Source organism: Panicum virgatum, chromosome 9K (genome assembly GCF_016808335.1).
Source record: "Panicum virgatum strain AP13 chromosome 9K, P.virgatum_v5, whole genome shotgun sequence".
NCBI lineage: Eukaryota > Viridiplantae > Streptophyta > Magnoliopsida > Poales > Poaceae > Panicum > Panicum virgatum.
The window spans coordinates 70,440,032-70,459,046 of record NC_053144.1 but is presented as its reverse complement, the minus strand read 5'-3'; the positions used below and the strand labels follow the sequence as shown (position 1 = coordinate 70,459,046).

The window sequence follows — 19,015 nt, the reverse complement described above, 5'->3', positions numbered from 1 at the left end:
CGCGAGTAAAAAATACCCGCAAAAAATAAACTAGCCTAAGTGCGGCCTAACTCATTATTTTGGCCCTTATGGCCCATGAATTTGGCCCAATCCAATTTCTATTAGCTTGTTGGGATGATGAGTCAAATGAGCCATCTACCATATTTCTATTAGTTTGTGGCAATAAAGCTTGGAATGATTTATTTTGTATGAAAATATCTAATATTTATATGTAATTTTTGGGTATACTTCCGGTACGGGTTACCCGTCGGTACAAATTACCCACCGGGTACGGAAGCATTTTTCTACCCGTGTGCGGGTACGGAAAACCCGATAGGTAAAATTTAGTCCTAGCGGGTACAGGTATGGGTGGCCACTACCCGTCGGGTACATACCCGTTGCCATCCCTAGATTCACGCGCTTATTATAGTAGGTAGGATAGGATAGGATTATTCATGGCAGCGTTATCCTGACTAGAGCTAGGACTTGGGCCGTGCCGGCGTGGCCCGGTCCTCTCGTGTCTCGTGTCTACATTTTTAGAATGATCGGCACATCATGATGTGTCGTGCTGACATGATAAGTCTATTATCAAACTCAAGCATGGTCCACGGCACGCCGGCACGTCTTTGTGTCGTGCCGGTCCAAGCACGGTCCTCCGGATATTTGCAATTGTGTTTATATGCATCGATGCAGAAATAATACTATTGCAATTAGAAAGCACATAAACTATCAATGGTAGAAAAATTATGTGATTTACTTGAATGTATAATATTTCCTTCCATGATTGCTCTTAATTAGAAAGGAATATGAGTAAAATGCAATGTGGGTCCTTAAACTAGTTGAGCCGTTCTGTTCAGGTCCATGAACTTTGAAAATGCATTTTTGGGTCCAGGATCTATTTAAGTGAGTCAATTGAGGTCCAAAACGCCTCCGACTGCCTCTGACCGTCTATGTGGACGGCCACCTCGGATCCGACATGGGTTTAGATCCAACGTGGACTGCCTCTCTCTCTTCCTCCCCATCCCCTCCTCCGGCGTCCTTCCCGTGCCGCCGCCCCTACTCTGCTCCCTCCCTCCTCCGCCGGCGGGGGCAGAGAGCACCACATGGCCGTCGACCTCGTGCGCCGGTGGCCCGAGCGCATGCCGCCGCTGCTCCGCGAGCCCGCCGTGGCCCGAGCGCGTGCTACCTCAGCTCCGCGAGCTCGCGGCTCGCCGACCGCGCCTCGCCTCGCCACGCCTCCACTGCGAGCGGCCGGCGCGCGCGCGCGAGCTGAGGGGGCGGAGGGGGAGGAGTGGCGCCCGCGGAGGACAGGCTTGACGGCGGAGCTCGGCTGTGGCCGAGCGCGAGCAGGCGGAGCTCAGGCGGGCACTGCGAGGACGGCGGAGGAGGAAGGGGGCGGCGCGCGGTCTTCTAGGAGCTCTGCTTCGCTGCGCGAGGGAGGAGGAAGGTGGTGGCTGTGCGGATCCTTGCCGGGGAGGCCGGAGGAGGCCACGGCGAGCGTGCGCGCGCGCGGGCCGAGCAGCGGCGTGCGAGCAGGGGGCGGAGCGGCGGCGTGCGGGAGAGCTCCGACAGAGAGAGAGGGGCAGGGAGAAGCGGACGGAGAGAGGGGGGTCGGGATGCCGCCGGAGCTCGGGGTCGAGGAGGTCGCCGCGCGTCCGCCGCGGCTGCAGCCGCGCCCCGGCCCACCCGCCGCCGCCCAAGCCCATGGCCACCGGGAGGAAGCGCCGGGAGGGAGGGAGGAGGAGGGGGCGGCTCCGCGCGGCGAGGGAGGAGGGAGGAGGGGGCTGCGCGCGCCGCCGCCGCCGTGGGCAGCGCGCGCGCTCGCCGCCACCCCGCGCCCCTGCCGCCAGAGGGGACGGGACGGCTCGCGGCCGGGGCAAGAAGGGAGGGCTGGGGCAGCTCGCCGGCAGGGAGAGAGAGGAGACGAAGGGAGGGAGGGCCGGGCCCCTGCTCGCCGGAGAGGGAGGAGGCGCCGAGAGAGCAGGGGGCGCCGCCGGCTAGAGGGAGGCGGAGGCGGAGGCGTGATGGAGGGGGAGGACAGGGAGAGAGAGAGAGAGGGGTGAACAATAAATAGAAAATCCACGTCAGAGCCGACTTGGCGATCCACGTAGACGGTCAGAGCAGGTCAAGGGCGTTTTGGACATCAATGGCACACTTAAATAGATCCTGGACCTAGAAATGCATTTTCAAAGTTTATGGACCTAAACAGAACAGGAGAACTAGTTTAAGGACCCACAGTGCATTTTACTCAAGGAATATTAACTGCCATAGTGAAACAACGAGCAATGTACCAGCCGATCGGCTGTTTTCGTGCCGTGCCGGCCTAAGTACAGCTCAAAATGTGGACCGTGACATACAGCCCGTCGTGCTGAGACCGTAGGCACGGCACGGCCCTCGTGTTCGTGTTGTGCCGGTACGGCCTAAAATATTTCGTGTCGTGCCAAATGATCGTGCCGCAACCTGCTAAAAAATGGCATGGCCAAGTCCCGGCTCTAATCCTGCCGTCGTTGATAGCGAGCGTAAACATCTGGATTTCTTGGGGCAAAGCGATTCGATCGGCAACAATAATAACGGGGACACACAGAGATCAGCTCTCACTCTCAGGTAGGAGTAGGAGTACGTCTCAGCTGAAACAAACTAGTCAAGATAAATTTTTGTAAAATAAAAAAGATATATTTTCGCCGGATACGGTGCTCTTGCATACGTGATCCCCTTGGCTTCCTTCATTATATTCAGACCGATCGAGAGTTTTTCTCCCTCCCTTCTTCACTTCTTGTCCTTCTGCTTCTCCCCCTCCGTCGGCTTCTTACTATTCTCATCCTTCTTCTCCTCTTTCTTCTCGTCCTTCTTCTCCGGCTTCTTCTCCTCCTTGGCGGGGCCCACCGAGACGATGTCGATCTTCCCCAGCTTCTTGAGCTTCTTGGCGATGGCCACCGTGTCCATGTCGCCGATCACTGTCATCTTGTTGTCCTTGAGGTCTGCTGCGATCGAGTCGATGCCTGAAACAAAACCAAACACGAACAACGGATTTGTATTTCTAGCATCGAGTAATTCTTGCCACTAGTGATGATGGCCAGGAACTGATGATGGCCGATCATTCGCATGCAAATGGCCCATCCGGCCCGTCCCGTCCTAGATACCAACTTTCTGCATCGAACAAACGAGCAAAGTTTCAGGCTCTGACAGATGTATCTAGCATTCTAGCTAGCTTCTGGACCCGGCCAGCCTATGGAATATTATTGGCTCCGTGTTTGATCAGGCGTCGCAATCCGATTCCACCTAACAGCAACCTAATTAGCTTCTGACCATGCATGCGTGCATGCTTTATATATGGTCACAAAAATTCAGCTGCCGATCGGTCTCTACGCCAAGCCATCTTGTTTCTGATGAATATAGTTACAGGCAGCATACCATAACTCACAACACAAGGTGAGCAAGTGAATGAGAAGGATGAAAGCAGGCAACATGTGCAGTTTCAGTTCTAGAGATTTTTAATTTTTTGAGATTACACGGCACAACTTGAACACTTGCACTAGAGATATAATAATATAGTATACACAAATACTTCACATGCTCCGTTTTCAGTCCCCTAGTAGCTAATTAGTTAATTAAGCTGGTTAATTTGCAGCAGACTTGCTTGTGAAACACACACAAACACAGCAGCTGATCGAACTCTTTAATTAATAATCCAAACTGGCAAGCAAGCAATGAATGAGAAACATGCATGCATGCTAGTACTATTAATTGCTTAATTAATTACCGTAGATTTCTGCTACGGCTTCCATGGCTTTCTGCTTCGTCTTGTCGTCGGTCATGGCCGGGACTCGGAGCACCACCTTCTGCGCTGACACCGTACCGGCCGGTTAATAATTATTATTAGAATCGCTCTCTGCACCCGCCATGCATGCATATGCCTCCAGTAACAGGGCATGGACATGAAAACAGAAAAGGAACTGAGGAAGGAGAAGACATCCATCAATAACCTACCTGAGCCATATGAACACCAGATCGAGGAGAGGCTGCTGGCTGCTTGCTTGCTCAGGTTCAACTCTAGATAGATGAGATGAGATGAGCTGAGGTTTTCCTTTCTTGGCAGAAATATTAATGTGAACAGCGCGCGGGCCGGGAGCCCGGCAAGAGTATTGGCTAGTGGCCTTGCTGGCGGTCTTATAGGGAGAAGAGAAGAGGGAGTGGATGTTGATGTGTCCACTTCATTCAAGATGACCAGCAGGACAAACAAAACCGTCTTGGTCTTGGTGTTTCCACACGGAGACTGCTCGTCTCGTCTCAGGAGGCGCTTTGTTGATTTGGTTCTTGCCCCGTCTGTCTCTGTCTCTCTCTTTTCTTTGCAAGAAGAGTTTAACTGTTTATATATTAAGTATACATATGGGCGCCCTCTCTTGGCCTCACCTTAGGCTATTTATTTGAAGAGCTTACATGTAGCCCTCTTCTTTTGTTGTTGTTGCTGCTGCTGCTGTGTTATCTATTATTTTTTTCTGTAAATTAATTAATCTGCCTGCGTAAGCTGTGGTTAGCATCCAGATGTGCGGTGGTTATTCCTCTCGAAAACATAGGCAAGACAAGCATGTCCATGTCAATATTTCCTGGCGTCGGCCAGACTGTCTGGCAGGGTTCCCGGTCAACATCGGCGCGCCGCTGATCAAGAGACTTTTCTTTAATATATTAATACTACTTGCATTGTGAACAAGAGACGTTTTGTTGTGCCTGCAGAATGACTAAGCCTACGTCTGTAGGGACCTTTAGCCTTTTTTTTCCCATGAGACGTACCACCACAAAATTAAAAGGACACAAGAAATGAAACACCGTACTCCATTTTTTCAAAGAAGAAGGAGAAGAAGAAGAAAAGACTTTATTTAAATTGGTCGTCCAAGCAGCGGCAGGCGCAGCGTAACCGTGACGTCGTCGGTGGTCGCTCAAGATTCCTTTCCGCCTCTTTTGACGATCGTGCACCGGACAAAATCATGGCCGAGCGAGAATACAATCGTGGCGGAACATTTTGGTTTTTGGTTGGGACCTTCCATTGCATGTTCGTAGTAGCTATTTTTTTTGAACACAGTAAAATGCAGATGGTCACAAACACGCACGCACACTCATCTCTATAAATGCACGCATGCAACCCTACCCCTATGAGCACCTCTGAGAGACTGAGCCGGCAAATCCTCGAGATTGACGAAGTCACCACAGACGCTCCGCTGTCGACGGGAACGTCGCCTAAGCACAAATGCCGTTAAATCCTAGAAAATTCGCTCCCACGGGGAGTCAAACCCAGGAGCTCAGGTGCTACTGAGGTTCTTGTAATCACTAGGCTACATGCCCTTTCGCAGCGTATTCTTAGGCCATGCCCTTTCGCAGCGTATTCTTAGGCCCCGTTTGGCACGGCTCTTGGGAGGGCTTCACGAGCGGCTTCACGTGAAGCCCTCCCAAACGTTTGTTTCAGGACCGGCTTCACACGTGAAACCGGTTCTGAAGCCGTCGGCGGTTTACACAGGCAAGGTGAAGCCATGAAATCGTGGCTTCACGCGGCTTACACATCAATCTAACAAGTGAAGCTGTTTTGCCAAACATTTTCTAAAACGGCTCCAACTCCACCAGAGAAGCCGCTCCATCTGAGAAGCCAGAGCCGGAGCTGTTTTTGGAAGAGCCGAAGCCCTGCCAAACGAGGCCTTAGTAGCTGCAGCTCGGCTTTTCCAAGCCTAGTAATGAGCCACGTTGACCATGCATGCCAACTAACAAAAAAAAAAGAAATCGAAAGTAATAAGCCCATTTCACCAGTCGGGCTTTTTTTTAGGGGTAACAGCTTTGACTTGAGTTGAGCAGGCCCTATTTTTCGTGCTCGGCTCGGCCCGGCCCAATCACTGATGGAGGGACGGATCTACAACCCAACCTAGCGCAACCCAACCGGCGGAATAAACCCTATTGCAGTGCAGAGCGAGCTACGCCGCCTCGCCCATGGCCGCCGCCGGCCACCTCCGTCCGGGCTCCTACCTGGGGGACGTCTCCGCCCTCTCCTTCCTCCCCTCCTCGCCCCGCCCTCTCCTCCTCGCCGGTACCCTCTTCCCATACGATTGCCCGCGCGGCTTGTGGAGCGTGCGTGTCTGCATGATGAGTAGGCGGCGGGTGACCCTTAACATCCATGCCCTTCGCCTTGTGGCTGCAGGCACCGGATCGGAGCTGCTCGTGTACGAGGTGGGCGCCGCCAGGCTCCTCGCTGCGTTCCAAGTGTTCGACGGAGTGCGCGTCCACGGCATCGAGCTCCGGGTAGGAAGGCCCCATTGCTCCACCCACTCGCTCGCGGTGTTCGGCGAGAGGAGGGTCAAGCTATTGTCCCTCGGCTTACGTGTCAGTGCTGATGGCAGTGACGTCAGCGACCTGCTGCTGGAGCTGGACCAGAGGCTCCCGGGGTTCGATCACTGGGTGCTCGACGCTCGTTTCCTCGAGGTACCACGCTTGCTTCTCTCTCTCTCTCGCTCTCGCGCGCGCGTTGGAACTTTTTGATTTTACCTCAATGGTCGCGGCGGTTCCCGGTGCAGGTCGATGGGCTGCTTGCCATCGGTCTGAGTGACAATTCAGTAGCACTGTGGGATTTGAGCAAGCGTGTGTTGGTTACCCGAGTGAAATCTCCAGGTTGGTTCAGTTCACCACCTCGTTGGGTGCTCCCTAGGTCCGTCCAAATGGCATCATCTGTGCTAAATTCCTCTTTCATGATTGCTTATCAAGTTGCCTTCTGGACGCAGACAAGTGCCTTCTGTATTCCATGAGAATGTGGGGTGACTCCGTTAGACAACTTCTTGTGGCATCCGGAACCATTTTAAATGAGGTAAGCTTTCCAGGCTCTTGGCTCTTTCTGTTTTAGCTCCGCTTTAATTGTTCAAGGAAAAGACCCCTAAAAAAAATGTTCAAGGAAAATCTTAAACAATCTCCTAATTATCCGAATGGGGAAGTTCACATTTCATTATAAATAGCTCTTGATGTTAATGTTCTTTCCCAGATTCTCATATGGAAATTGGCACCACAAAATCTCAGATCCTCCTTTTTACGCTCGTATGAAGGGGATACTTCTGGTGTAAATGATAGCGAAACCATACATCTTGGTGACAATCAGTACATGACAGTTCATCTTGGTAGGATCAAGGAACATGAAGGTTCAATATTCCGAATAGCTTGGTCCTCTGATGGATCAAAGTTTATGTCTGTTTCTGATGACCGTAGGTTGGTCTGTTTCGCTTTTGGCTCCCACTGCCTGCATCAGGAACCTTTTTATTTCAGATGATTGCCTTTTATGATATTGTTGGCCCACTTAATTTTATTTCTGTGGCAGTGCTCGCCTGTGGATGCTGAGTTTCAAGTCACCAAGTTTTGTCAATCAGCCAGCCAGTCAAGACAGTGTTGAAATTATACCAAAACTCACACTTTTTGGGCATAATGCGAGGATATGGGATTGCTATGTTTCTGATTCTGTAAGTTGTCATACTTTGTTCCCTCTGCATCATTTGGCAGTGCTTTCTTTTTTCTCTCGCTCTGCTTGTATTTCTAGCACAGAAAAAGTGTCAATAAACCTTTTTCTGGTAATTAGCTAAAATATCCAGTTGGATGCTTTTTTAGATATCTTACAGTTTATAACTAAATTTCCTTTTAGATAGTTATAACTGCTGGTGAGGATTGTACTTGTTGCATTTGGGGAATGGATGGAAAGCTAATCAAGATGTTCAGAGAACACATGTAAGTTTGGAAGATGTAGTTTGTTAGGTTGTAACTTGTGCAAAATTAGCATGTTGCTGTTTATTTATCTGGAATTCCAAGAAGTCTTTATTCTAAGGAGAAAATAATTCACTGTGCTACTCCAATCTACAGTGGCCGAGGAATATGGCGATGTTTATTTGACCCAAGCTCACTGCTTCTGGTCACTGCTGGGTTTGATTCAGCAATCAAAGTGCACCATCTACGCGACTCCATTTTTCATGACAAAGCGGAAGACAAAGTAGTATGTAATAGTCTGAACTATGATTCTGAGGTCTTCGTATTGTCTTCTCCTTCAGTTTTGGGGCAGTGTGGTCCCCTGGATAGGTGTGATGTACTTCTTTATGGTTCCACAATTTACATAATATCTTATATCTCTATCTCTCATGTTGTGACAATGAAATTGTTTATTCATTGGTTAATCACAGCAAAAGCGAGTATGTTCGTTGTCTACACTTTGCAGAAGAAAATGTTCTGTATGTTGCCACAAATAATGGATATCTGCATCATGCTGAACTCTCTAACATAGAGGATGTAAGATGGACTGAGATCATTCAGGTCACTGAGAAAGCACCAATTATCTGCATGGATGTCATGCCAACATACTCAAACCATTCTTTGAATAGGGAGGACGTAATTGCCCTTGGAGATGGCCGGGGAAATGTTACTATCGTCCGTTTAACCAGTGGCAGCATTGAACCTAAAGTGAAACTATCTTTTACCTGGCCAGCAGAAAAAGATAGGCAGCTACTAGGAGTATACTGGTGCAAGTCACTCGAATGTAGGTCCGTGAATTGTTAAATTTCTGAATAAAATTTTAATTAGCAGCTAATCATTATTCTCACCAGATTGTCTTTCACTTGCAGTCACATTTTCACCGCTGATCCTAGGGGTGTGCTTAAGTTATGGAACATAAGAGACGCCCTGTTCTCAAGTACGGATGTTATCAATGCACCTCAGAAGTGTCCACTTATATCAGTGTTTGAATCCTCATTTGGGGCTCGAATCATGTGTTTAGATGCATCTCCTCGAGAGGAGGTATTGATTTTAAAGCCCGTTTGATTTCTACTTGAAGAGAAAACCATAAATTTTTATTGTTAGAATCCTTTGTGGGAACATTATATTTTAATTTCTGGGATCATAGCAGTGTTAATGTTTATATATCTATGATTATCCAACAGAAGAATGAAGATAATAGAACAGGGCGTTTCAGTCCCTGTGGTGAGACCGAAATACATCGTATCATTAACTGCTAATTAGCTGATTTTTTTTTTCATAAAACTAACTAAAGGTGTGATTATACGATATGAAAATTCTCTCTTTGTTTCCCATGCAGATCCTTATAGCTGGTGATAAAAAGGGAAACATCACAGCCTTTCCTTTCCCTAAAATATTGGTACTGCATGACAGTTGTGTGATGCAGCAGAAGATGCCTTCATGTGACCGTTTTAAAGGAGCTCATGGCATTTCTAGTGTCACAAGTGTTAATATAAAAGACTCCATTTCTGATCATATTGAAATTCACACTGTATGTCCACAATGTTACTGTTATTCATATTAGCGAAGTTATTGACTCATTCTGACCTATGCTCGTCATCCTTGAAATTTTATAGACTGGGGGAGATGGCTGCATTTGCTTCTTTAAGTATGGTAGAAATGTGCGAAAGATTGATTTTTTTGGAATGAGGCAAGTAAAAGAATTGGGCACCATTCAATCCATCTACACTAATCTTGCACCTGAGAGCCAATTGAGTACATATGCAATAGGTTTCACTTCTGCAGATTTTATCATTTGGGACCTTGAGAATGAAACAAAGGTAACAGAACAACGTGTACCGTATGAATTGGTCAATCTTAACCAGCAGTTAGCTAGTCAGTAGAATCAAACTTTTATCTTCTGTAGATGGCTCAAGTATCCTGTGGAGGTTGGCGGCGCCCTTATTCTTATTACCTCGGGATGGTTCCTGAGTATCAGAACTGCTTTGCCTTTGTAAAGGTTTGTGTTCTAAATTGAATTAGTAATTAGTAATTAGTAATGTTTTGTGCATTCTTTTTCAAAAAAAACTCGACCTGCGAGGGGCAAGCCGCCCCCCGGGCATTACGTGTAAGAAGAGGCCTTCTCACGCAGGTCGAGAAAATCCCCGAACCCCCGCCCCCACCCTTACACAGGCCGCTTGACACCCGGGCCGTTGCCCTCGTGAGAACGGGCCGTCCTTCGGGCCGCTGCCTCCATGTGCTTTGGTGTGGGGACAGGCGAGGAGATTTTTTTAACCTCAGCCGTAAATTCGCTCCCATGGGGAGTCGAACTCAGGACCTGAGGAGTGCTACTGAGGCCACCTAACCACTACAGCTAGGCACCCTTTCGCCTGGATTCTTTTTCTCAGCTGATGTTCTAGTGAAAGTCAACACACCTCATGGGAACTATTTCTTCCGTTCCAAAACTTGCATGTGTTATATCTTGCCATCGTTACTTGTTTTTGAGGGGCTGGTAATTCTGAATTAGTCACTGATGGAGAGTAATTGATCTATACCTCCAACTCTAGAAGGGTGGGTATATATAATTCCTATACATGAGCCTCTATACATATGGGCTCAATATACACCAACACCCCCCGCAGTCTGAACAACCGGCGCAGTGGTGTTCAAGACTGGACAAGAAGAGAGTACAAAGAGAGTACAAAGGGCTAATACCCCCCGCAGCCACAACTAGCTACCGGCTACGTTGAGGCTGGAGCGAAACTCCGAGAAGGTCGAGGAGGGCAGTCCCTTGGTGAAGATGTCAGCAAACTGGGAGGTAGTCGGGACATGGAGTACTCGAATATTGCCGATGGCGACTCTGTCGCGCATGAAGTGCAGGTCAATCTCCACATGCTTCGTTCGCTGATGCTGGACGGGGTTGGTGGAGAGATACATGGCGCTGACGTTGTCGCAGTAGACGAGCGTTCTCTTGGCGAACGGGCTGTGGAGCTCTGCCAAAAGCTGTCGTAGTCAGGACGCCTCCGCCACGCCGTTAGCGACAGCCCAGTACTCCGCCTCAGCACTGGAGCGGGAGACAACCGGCTGCCGCTTGGACGACCAAGAGACCAGGTTGCCGCCCAGGAAGACAGCGTAGCCGGAAGTGGAGCGACGAGTGTCCGGGCAGCCAGCCCAGTCAGCGTCGGTGTAGACCACCAGCTCAGCAGAGGACGAGCGGTGAAGCACCAGGCCGAGGTCCACTGTGCCACGGACGTAGCGGAGGAGACGCTTCAGCGCAGTAAGGTGTGGCTCTCGGGGATCATGCATATGCAGACAGACCTGCTGGACAGCGTAGGTGAGGTCCGGCCTGGTGAAGGTGAGGTACTGCAAAGCGCCGGCCAGACTCCGGTAGTCAGTAGGATCAGCCACCGGATCACCCAGATCAGCAGACAGCTTCGCCTGAGTGTCGACAGGAGTGGAGCAGGGCTTGCAATCAGTCATCCCAGCCCGCTCCAGGATATCAAGTGCGTACTGCCGCTGGTGAAGGAGACGACCAGACGGGCGAGGCTTAACAGTGACGCCCAAGAAGTGGTGGAACTGACCAAGATCCTTCATAGCGAACTCTTGCTGTAGAGAGGAGATGACACTCTGAAGCAACTGCTGACTGGAGGCTGTGAGCACAATGTCATCAACATAGAGCAGCAGATATGCAGTCTCATCCCCACGGCGGTAGACGAAGAGAGACGTGTCAGACTTGGCCTCGGTGAACCCCAATGTCAGCAAGAACGTGGCGAACCGAGAGTACCAAGCCCGAGGAGCCTGCTTCAGTCCATAGAGAGACTTGTTGAGCCGGCAGACCATATCCGGACGACTCGAGTCCACAAATCCCGCCGGCTGAGAGCAGTAGACAGTCTCTGACAGAGTGCCGTGAAGAAACGCATTCTTCACGTCCAGCTGGTGCACAGGCCAAGAGCGCGAGAGCGCAAGTGACAGGACCGTGCGCACCGTAGCGGGCTTCACGACTGGGCTGAAGGTCTCATCATTGTCCACACCAGGCCGCTGAGTGAACCCCCGGAGAACCCATCGAGCCTTGTAGCGCTCCAGTGTGCCATCAGCCCGACGCTTATGCGTCCAGATCCACTTGCCATTCACCAAATTGCTGCCCGACGGACGCGGCACGAGGTCCCACGTCTGGTTGGCAAGAAGAGCCGCGTACTTCAATTCCATCACGCGACGCCAGTGAGGATCCGTCAAGGCGTCGCGGACAGAGGAGGGTACCGGAGAGACCCGCGGCTCTCCCTCGGTGGCGGAGAGAGTCGCGGCCTGAGACGCCATCCGCCGAGTCACCATGGGATGGGTATGCCGAGGATCCCGATGATGACTGGTGGGTGGTACACCTCCGGCTCGGCTCGAGAGGGAGCCGGCGGCGGCGGCGGCGATGGCGACGGCTCCGGTGTCGGCGTCGCAGGAGCCTCCGGAGCAGGAGGTGGCGCCAGTGTCGACGCCGAACGACGACGGTACACTTGCACCAGCTCAGCGTACCGCTGCGGCGCCAAGGTCGGCGCCGAGCGACGCCGGTACACCTGCACCGGCTGAGCGTACCGCGCAGGTGCAGGGGAAGGCACCGGGTCCGCGCGCGGCACGACCGGAGGTCCGGGGGCCGCGCGTGGCGCGAGTGCGGGCACCGGGGCCGCGCTCGGCGCAGCAGGGATCACCGGAAGCGGTGCCAGTGTGCCGCGAAAACCTGCAGGAAAAGGACAGACAGGTAACGGTGGCTGAACCAACGGGTCAGTCGGAAACAGAGACTCCAGCTCGGGGTCAGGAGGTGTGGAGGAGGTGAAGTAGGGGAAATCCGACTCGTCAAAGACGACGTGTCGGGAGATCAGAACGCGGCGAGAGGTGAGGTCAAAGCATCGGTACCCCTTGTGGTCAGGGGAGTACCCGAGGAACACACGAGTCGAGCAGGGCGCCAGCTTATGAGAAGCAGTGGCGGAGGTGTTAGGGTAACATGCACACCCGAAGACCCGAAGGTGGTCGTAGTGAGGAGGGGTACCGAAGAGAGCGTGGTGTGGAGGGAGCCAGAGAAGTAGTGGACGGAAGGCGGTTGAGCAGGTAGGTGGCGGTGTGGAGGCTTTCAGCCCAGAAGCGCGGGGGCAGAGAAGCCTGGATCAGAAGGGTGCGCACGACGTCGTTCGTCATGCAAATCATCCGCTCAGCCTTGCCGTTCTGAGGAGAGGTATACGGACAAGACATACGCAGCCGAACACCTCGAGACAGGAAGAAGGACCGGGAGGTGGAGTTATCGAACTCACGCCCGTTGTCACACTGGACGGCCTTAACGGTGAGGCCGAACTGAGTGGACACCCAGTCAAAGAAGTGGAGGAGGGTGGGGAAGGTCTCAGACTTGCCGCGCAAAGGAAAAGTCCAAGAGTAATGAGAAAAATCATCAACAATGACCAGATAATATTTATAGCCAGACATGCTGAGTACAGGAGATGTCCACAGGTCACAGTGAATCAGATCAAAAGCATGCGTAGCATGCGAAGAAGAAGAAAACAGAAGTCTAACATGACGACCTAACTGGCACGCATGACAGAGGTGCTCAGCAGGAGCCCTAGTACATGAAACATCGGTACTACGGCTGAGCTGAGCCAAAACGTCGCAGCCGGGGTGACCAAGCCGGCGGTGCCAGGTGGTGGAAAAAGGCGTCACGGCAAAAGCAGTAGACGAAGAAGCCGAAGGGGAGGCAGCGGAAGCAAGAAGCCGAAGAGTGTAAAGGGGTCCCGGGCTGTCACATCGGAGGAGCGGACGCCGGGAAGCCGAATCCTTCACAGTAAGACCAGATGAGTCAAATTCGATAGAACAGGAGTTGTCACCAGTAAACTGGAGAATAGAAAGAAGGTTGTGAACCATTTGAGAAGCAACAAGAACATTAGTAAGACGAGGAGCAGACCCCACGGCGGTGACAGGAAGGCAAGACCCATCACCAACCATGATAGAAAAAGGACAAGAGGGGTGTGGGGGTCGGACAGAAAAGAGGATACCGGCATCAGGAGTGGTGTGCGACGAGGCACCCGAGTCGGCGATCCACTCGGTGCTGGCCGGCGGCGTCAGTCCCATGGTACTGAAGGACTGCGCCAGAGCGGCCTGGTCCCACCCACCAGGCCAGGTAGGCTGCTGGCTGGGCTGAGCGGGCGGGGTCCAAGACGGCGCGAAGAGTGGAGCAGCGCCAGTAAACATGGCCGCTGGATTGAGCTGAGGACGAAGCCCCCCGCCCGGACCCTGGAACGGCCACATCGAGATGCGCCCTGACCATGGGTTGCTGAAGGATGGCCAGGGCGTACCTCTAGGGGTAAGGGCAGGAGCGGGAGCCGGGGCCGGAGTCGGCGCGCCCCGACGGCCCCCACCGGTACCAGTACCCCCAGAAGCAGGGCCACCAGTGCCACCACCACCACGTCCCCCCCCCCTCGGCGACGTCCACGACCCCCCTCCTCCGGTCTGCCCGGCGGGAGCAGCACCAAGGTGGGAGGTGGCAGGAGCAGCGGAGGAGGCCTGTGGAGCAGCAACGAGCGCGGCGGGGGTGGGCGAGGACGATCCGGGCGCGAGACCCCTGGGGATCTCCTCGAGGGTGAGGTCGTCCTGGACCTGCAGGAAGGTGAGGAAGGGCCTCTGGCAGGCGATCCAACTCTTCAGGTGGTTGTAGGTGTTGCTCAGGCCCCGCAGGACATTGAGCACCAAGACCCGATCGGACACCGGATCCCCGAGGTCGCGAAGAGCATCGGCCATGCTCTTCATCCGCCGGCAGTACTCACCGACGGAGAGGTCCCCCTCCACGAAGGTGCGGAAGGTGGCGTCGAGCTGGAGGGCGCGGTACTCGGCGTTGTCGAGGAACTGCCCCTCAAGCTGTCGAGCGCCACCCAGGCCTGTCGCGCGGTGCCGCCGTGGGTCCTGACGAGGTCCTGAAGATCTAGGGAGATGGTCCTGAAGATCCAGGACATGGCGACGCTGTCTAGGCGCAGCCACGCCACGTCCCGCGCCTTGATTGGCGAGTCGACGAGGACGTGGTTGTCGAGGGCGTAGCGGCGGAGGGTGAGGAGGACCTGGTTCCGCCAGCGGCCGTAGGAGGACGCGGGGTCGAGGAGCACGGAGACCAGGGCCCTGATGTTCTGGACCCCGGCGGCCTGGAGGTGGAGCTGGGCGACCATGGGGTCGGTCGGGTCGTACCGGGCTCTAGATCCGGCGGGCGGGGCCTGGTGGGAGATAGAAGCGCCGTGCTCGGGGTCGACGGGCTGGCCGGAGGAGACGCGGAGGAAGCGTTCCGCCTCGGCGACCCGGAGAGCGAGGGTGTCGGCCGTGGCGCGCTCGCGCTCCCAGGTGAGGGCTGCCACGCGGACACGCTCCTGGGCCGCCGAAGCCTCCGACTTAGCAGCGAGGAGGGTCGCGGCGAGAGCGGCGTCGGCCTGCTGCCCTCGGAGAGCGGCAGCGGCGAGCGGCGCATCTGCGGGAGCCATCCCGAGTCCGGTCCGCGCGGGCGCGGGTGCGGCAGGCTGCTTGCCAGCAGCGACGGCGGCGCGGTGGGCGGCGGCGGCGGGATTGACGGCAGGCGCCTGCAGCAGAGGCAAGGCGGCCGGATCCTGCACCTGCATCAGGGGCTGGGCGGGCGGATCAGGCGCCTGCAGCAGGGGCTGGGCGGCCGGATCGGCTGGATCGGCGGCGGCCGCGGGGACCTGCTGTAGCGGCGGTCCGTGAGGAGGAGGCCCAGGGGGCGGCGGCCCGTTGGGCTTAGGCGGCCCGCCAGCGGCGCCCGCGGCCCCGCTCGCAGCGGCGGCGGCGGCGGCATCTGGGAGCTGGGCCAGCGCCACCAGGGCGGCCGCGGCAGATCCGCACCCCGCAGCGGCCGGGACGGTGGCTCCCGCGGCGGCGGCGGCCCCTGCAGCCCCCACGATGGCGGCGTAGGGCGGCCGAGCGGCCCAGGCGCCGGCTGGCAGAACAGAGGACGCGGCGGCGCCGGATCTGAGCTGCAGAGCAGGGGAGGAGGAGAGGTAGGGGAAGGAGGAGAGGGGAGGGAAGGGAGGCTGGCCGGCATGGCGGCGGCGGCGGCGGCGGCTGGGAGGAGGGAGGCGAGGAGAGGAGCCTAACCTAGGCTATTGATACCATGATGGAAAGAATAATTGATCTATACCTCCAACCCTAGAAGGGTGGGTATATATAATTCCTATACATGGGCCTCTATACACATGAGCTCAATATACACCAACTGTCACAAGAGTGGCAACTTTAGTTTCCATTTTTTTGCGTATTGAGCTGTAATCATGTCTCAACTCTCAATGCTAAAATGCCACAGACTAAGGCTTACTCGGGTAACCTTTAGAAGGAACAATATTTTACATTTTATACACTTCCCATCACATAGTTGAGTTTTGCTGTTGTTTATTTTGTGTTGCACATTTTTCATCACATACTTAACGTTTTGCTGTTTATGCCTTTCAAGCAGGATCATGATATTCACATTCACAGGCACTGGGCATCAACTCAAGATAAGAAATTACTGCCTCAAGTTCTCCATTTGCAGTTTCATGGTAGAGAAGTGCACTCATTGTGCTTCATAGATCCAGCAAGTTATTCAAATCTTGAGAATTGCTCAGATCTGTTGATAGCAACAGGATGTGAAGATGGAACTGTGCGCCTTACAGGGTAAATAATTTGTTTCTTAAGTGATCAATTTGTAATCGTATGTTCCATCTTTATACTGATGTAGTGACATCCATTACAGATTGCTCACTTGTAGTTCTGGAAGATGGTGTTCCTCAAAGTTGCTAGGGGAGCATGTTGGTGGGTCCGCTGTGCGAGCTACATGCTTCATCCCGAGGACCTACACAATAACAGATAAATCATGTAACTACAGTCTGAACGACATTTCTGATAACATTGCACTTGAAAACAAAGACGAGACTTTCTTACTCATATCTGTTGGATCAAAGCAAGTCCTGACTACTTGGATTTTGCAACCTAGGATAGAAAATGGACAAGTATGTCTGAATGGCTTAGATGTTGACTCCAAGCAAAGCTCCAAAAACTTGGAAAGTGGTGATTTAGCCATGTCATTTCAATGGCTGACTACCCACATGCCACCAAAGCTTACCAGGAACAGGTTGAAAGCTGGCCATATAAAACATAGTGAGGAAGGAAATTCCTCTGTTGTGCAGCCAAATCTGGGTGTTATGGATCACATGGAAAATGACTGGCGTTACCTTTCTGTTACAGCATTTCTTTTGAAACATCCGGTTCTCAGGTAGGATCCAATATTGTAATCCATGTGCTGCTTGCAGTACAGAATCTAGCTAGCATGGCCTTTGTTTCATTCTTTTGCATCCTGTAATTTCCCTTTTGTGGCAGGTTGACAGTATGCTTTGTTGTTGTTGCTTGCTCGGACGCAACAGTTGTGCTCCGTGCTCTTCTGTTGCCTTCCCGATTGTGGTACACGTTCTAAATTTCTGAAACAAATTTCTTATTTGCTATTCTTGACTGTATCTCTGAGCTGCTGCTTCCATCTTGTACAGGTTTGATGTTGCCTTGTTGGTTCCACAGGCATCACCAGTTCTTGTGCTGCGGCATATTATCATCAATGCTAGCCACTGTAAAGGTCAGTTCTATTTTCTCTTCTCCTGTTGTGACATTGTTTTTATCTTAATGAAATTATCACTCTGATTTTCAGATGATGCTGGAGATAGATACCTTATTGTGAGTGGATCTACAGATGGTAGCATTACTTTCTGGAACCTGACAGAGACAGTTCATGGTTTTATGCAACTAATATCAGAGATGCAACCACACGTGAGTATTGATTGTCAAAAGCGTCCCAGGACAGGAAGAGGGAACCAAGGCGGTCGTCGCCGGTGGAGCTCACTGGCAAACCATTCTTTGAAGAAGAGAGATGGAGATATATCACCCCCTGATGGAAGCAACCTGAGTACCCCATATGTTTCTGAAAATTCGTCTGAAACTTCTGCTGTGGATAACACTCAGAATGTAGTGCATGAAGGAAGCGAAGGCTCAAATTCTGAGATTCCTTCAAGTACCCAATCATGTGAGATACCTGAACTGAGGCCAATACAATTATTATCTGGTGTTCATCAGTCAGGCGTTAATTGTCTCCACATATCATACTCAACACCTGACAAGTCATACTGCATCATAAGTGGTGGGGATGATCAGGCTGTTCAGTGCTTCATCTTCACAATAGGATCCCTAGAGAACTGCTCAACTACCACAGCTAGGCTAGACTCGCATGACAATGGTATACTTAAAATTCTATATCAACATAAGGTCCCATCAGCTCATAGTGCCGCAGTTAAAGGTTTGTCACCATTCGAATCAATGTAGTTCGTATGCTTGAACTTTTTCTTTCTGTTTCATTGGAGTTAAGCATATCTGAATATGCATGTTCTCGCTAGGAATCTGGACAGATGGTGCCTGGGCTTTCTCTACTGGCCTTGATCAAAGAGTAAGATGCTGGAAGATAGGATCATCTGGCAAATTCACGGAATACTCCCATGCTATCATTAGTGTGCCTGAGCCTGAAACTCTAGATGTTTTCCATGACCGGTGAGCCAGTCTTTAACAATGTGTGTGCTTACATCTATCTTTTGATGTTTCTGATGGTAGTGGTGGTTTGTCTTTATCAGAGCAAAGACAAATTACCAGATTGCTGTTGCTGGGAGGGGTATGCAAATGGTTGAGTTTTCGCCACCTGAAGACGATTGACAAAGATGGTGCAATTCTATGAAGTCGCATAGTTGCAGGGGGTCGTTGTGCTTGCATGGGATATCCGTACATGGTAGTTCTCTAGTGAGACGAATTCTGGTTGGAAGTTTTGTTGGCAAGGCTTAAACGAACGGAGAAATCAACGCGAGGGGATTTTTGCTGGTTCACAGGTTCTGGTTAGGGCTGGCTTATAATGTGACTCTAGCCCAATCGGTTTCAAATTTCAATTCTGTAGAGAACAGCCGTTTGTAACATTGCGCCCATTATAAACGGCTGAACCGAAAGCCGGCCAGCGCGCGCACCCGTTGCTCGCGATGTCTGCATTTAAAACTGAAGCAAAAACATCATTAGTGGCAGTGAATGCCACATCCACGTGTATCACAACCACATGTCTATACATCAATGGTTGAAGGTGTATGTGCTGAAGGGTACCGTGAGATAGAGCATACGGTCATCAACATGCGGTTTTGCATTTTCCGGCTTACTGTCGCGCGCTTGAGGTGTTCGTTCGATTGATTGATGCACGTAGATTGTGTCGTGCGACCAGGGTTGGTAACGG

The 19,015-nt window shown here is 52.2% G+C and overlaps 2 protein-coding genes across 10 annotated transcripts; one reads left to right on the top strand and one right to left on the bottom strand.

Moving 5' to 3' along the window:
• Positions 1 to 2,490: 2,490 nt before the first annotated feature.
• On the bottom strand, positions 2,491 to 4,135 carry LOC120647592 (heavy metal-associated isoprenylated plant protein 39-like). Of its 2 annotated transcripts, none has more exons than XM_039924437.1 (3): positions 3,967 to 4,135; positions 3,740 to 3,823; positions 2,491 to 2,978 (listed from the first exon to the last, which is right to left on the bottom strand). In XM_039924437.1, exons 2-3 carry the CDS (start codon positions 3,792 to 3,794, stop codon positions 2,746 to 2,748), a joined length of 288 nt encoding a protein of 95 aa, XP_039780371.1. In that variant the 5' UTR covers positions 3,795 to 3,823; positions 3,967 to 4,135; the 3' UTR covers positions 2,491 to 2,745. The 2 variants fall into 2 exon arrangements, with proteins under 2 accessions (XP_039780371.1, XP_039780370.1); XM_039924436.1 differs by having other exon boundaries at positions 2,512 to 2,978; positions 3,740 to 3,818; positions 3,967 to 4,120.
• A 1,750-nt stretch (positions 4,136 to 5,885) lies between these two features.
• Positions 5,886 to 18,882, top strand: LOC120647591 (WD repeat-containing protein 6-like). 8 transcript variants are annotated; one of them, XM_039924429.1, is made up of 20 exons: positions 5,886 to 6,046; positions 6,158 to 6,438; positions 6,531 to 6,624; positions 6,735 to 6,817; positions 6,989 to 7,209; positions 7,319 to 7,457; positions 7,637 to 7,719; positions 7,852 to 8,064; positions 8,166 to 8,522; positions 8,604 to 8,775; positions 9,074 to 9,265; positions 9,351 to 9,554; positions 9,641 to 9,733; positions 16,187 to 16,386; positions 16,466 to 16,984; positions 17,089 to 17,169; positions 17,253 to 17,335; positions 17,408 to 18,049; positions 18,159 to 18,297; positions 18,378 to 18,882. In XM_039924429.1, the coding sequence occupies exons 1-20, from the start codon at positions 5,950 to 5,952 to the stop codon at positions 18,454 to 18,456; spliced, it is 3,972 nt and encodes a 1,323-aa protein (XP_039780363.1). In that variant the 5' UTR covers positions 5,886 to 5,949; the 3' UTR covers positions 18,457 to 18,882. The 8 variants fall into 8 exon arrangements, with proteins under 8 accessions (XP_039780363.1, XP_039780361.1, XP_039780365.1 ...); XM_039924427.1 differs by having other exon boundaries at positions 18,147 to 18,297; XM_039924431.1 differs by lacking the exons at positions 5,886 to 6,046; positions 6,531 to 6,624 and having other exon boundaries at positions 6,310 to 6,438; positions 18,147 to 18,297.
• Positions 18,883 to 19,015: the final 133 nt, after the last annotated feature.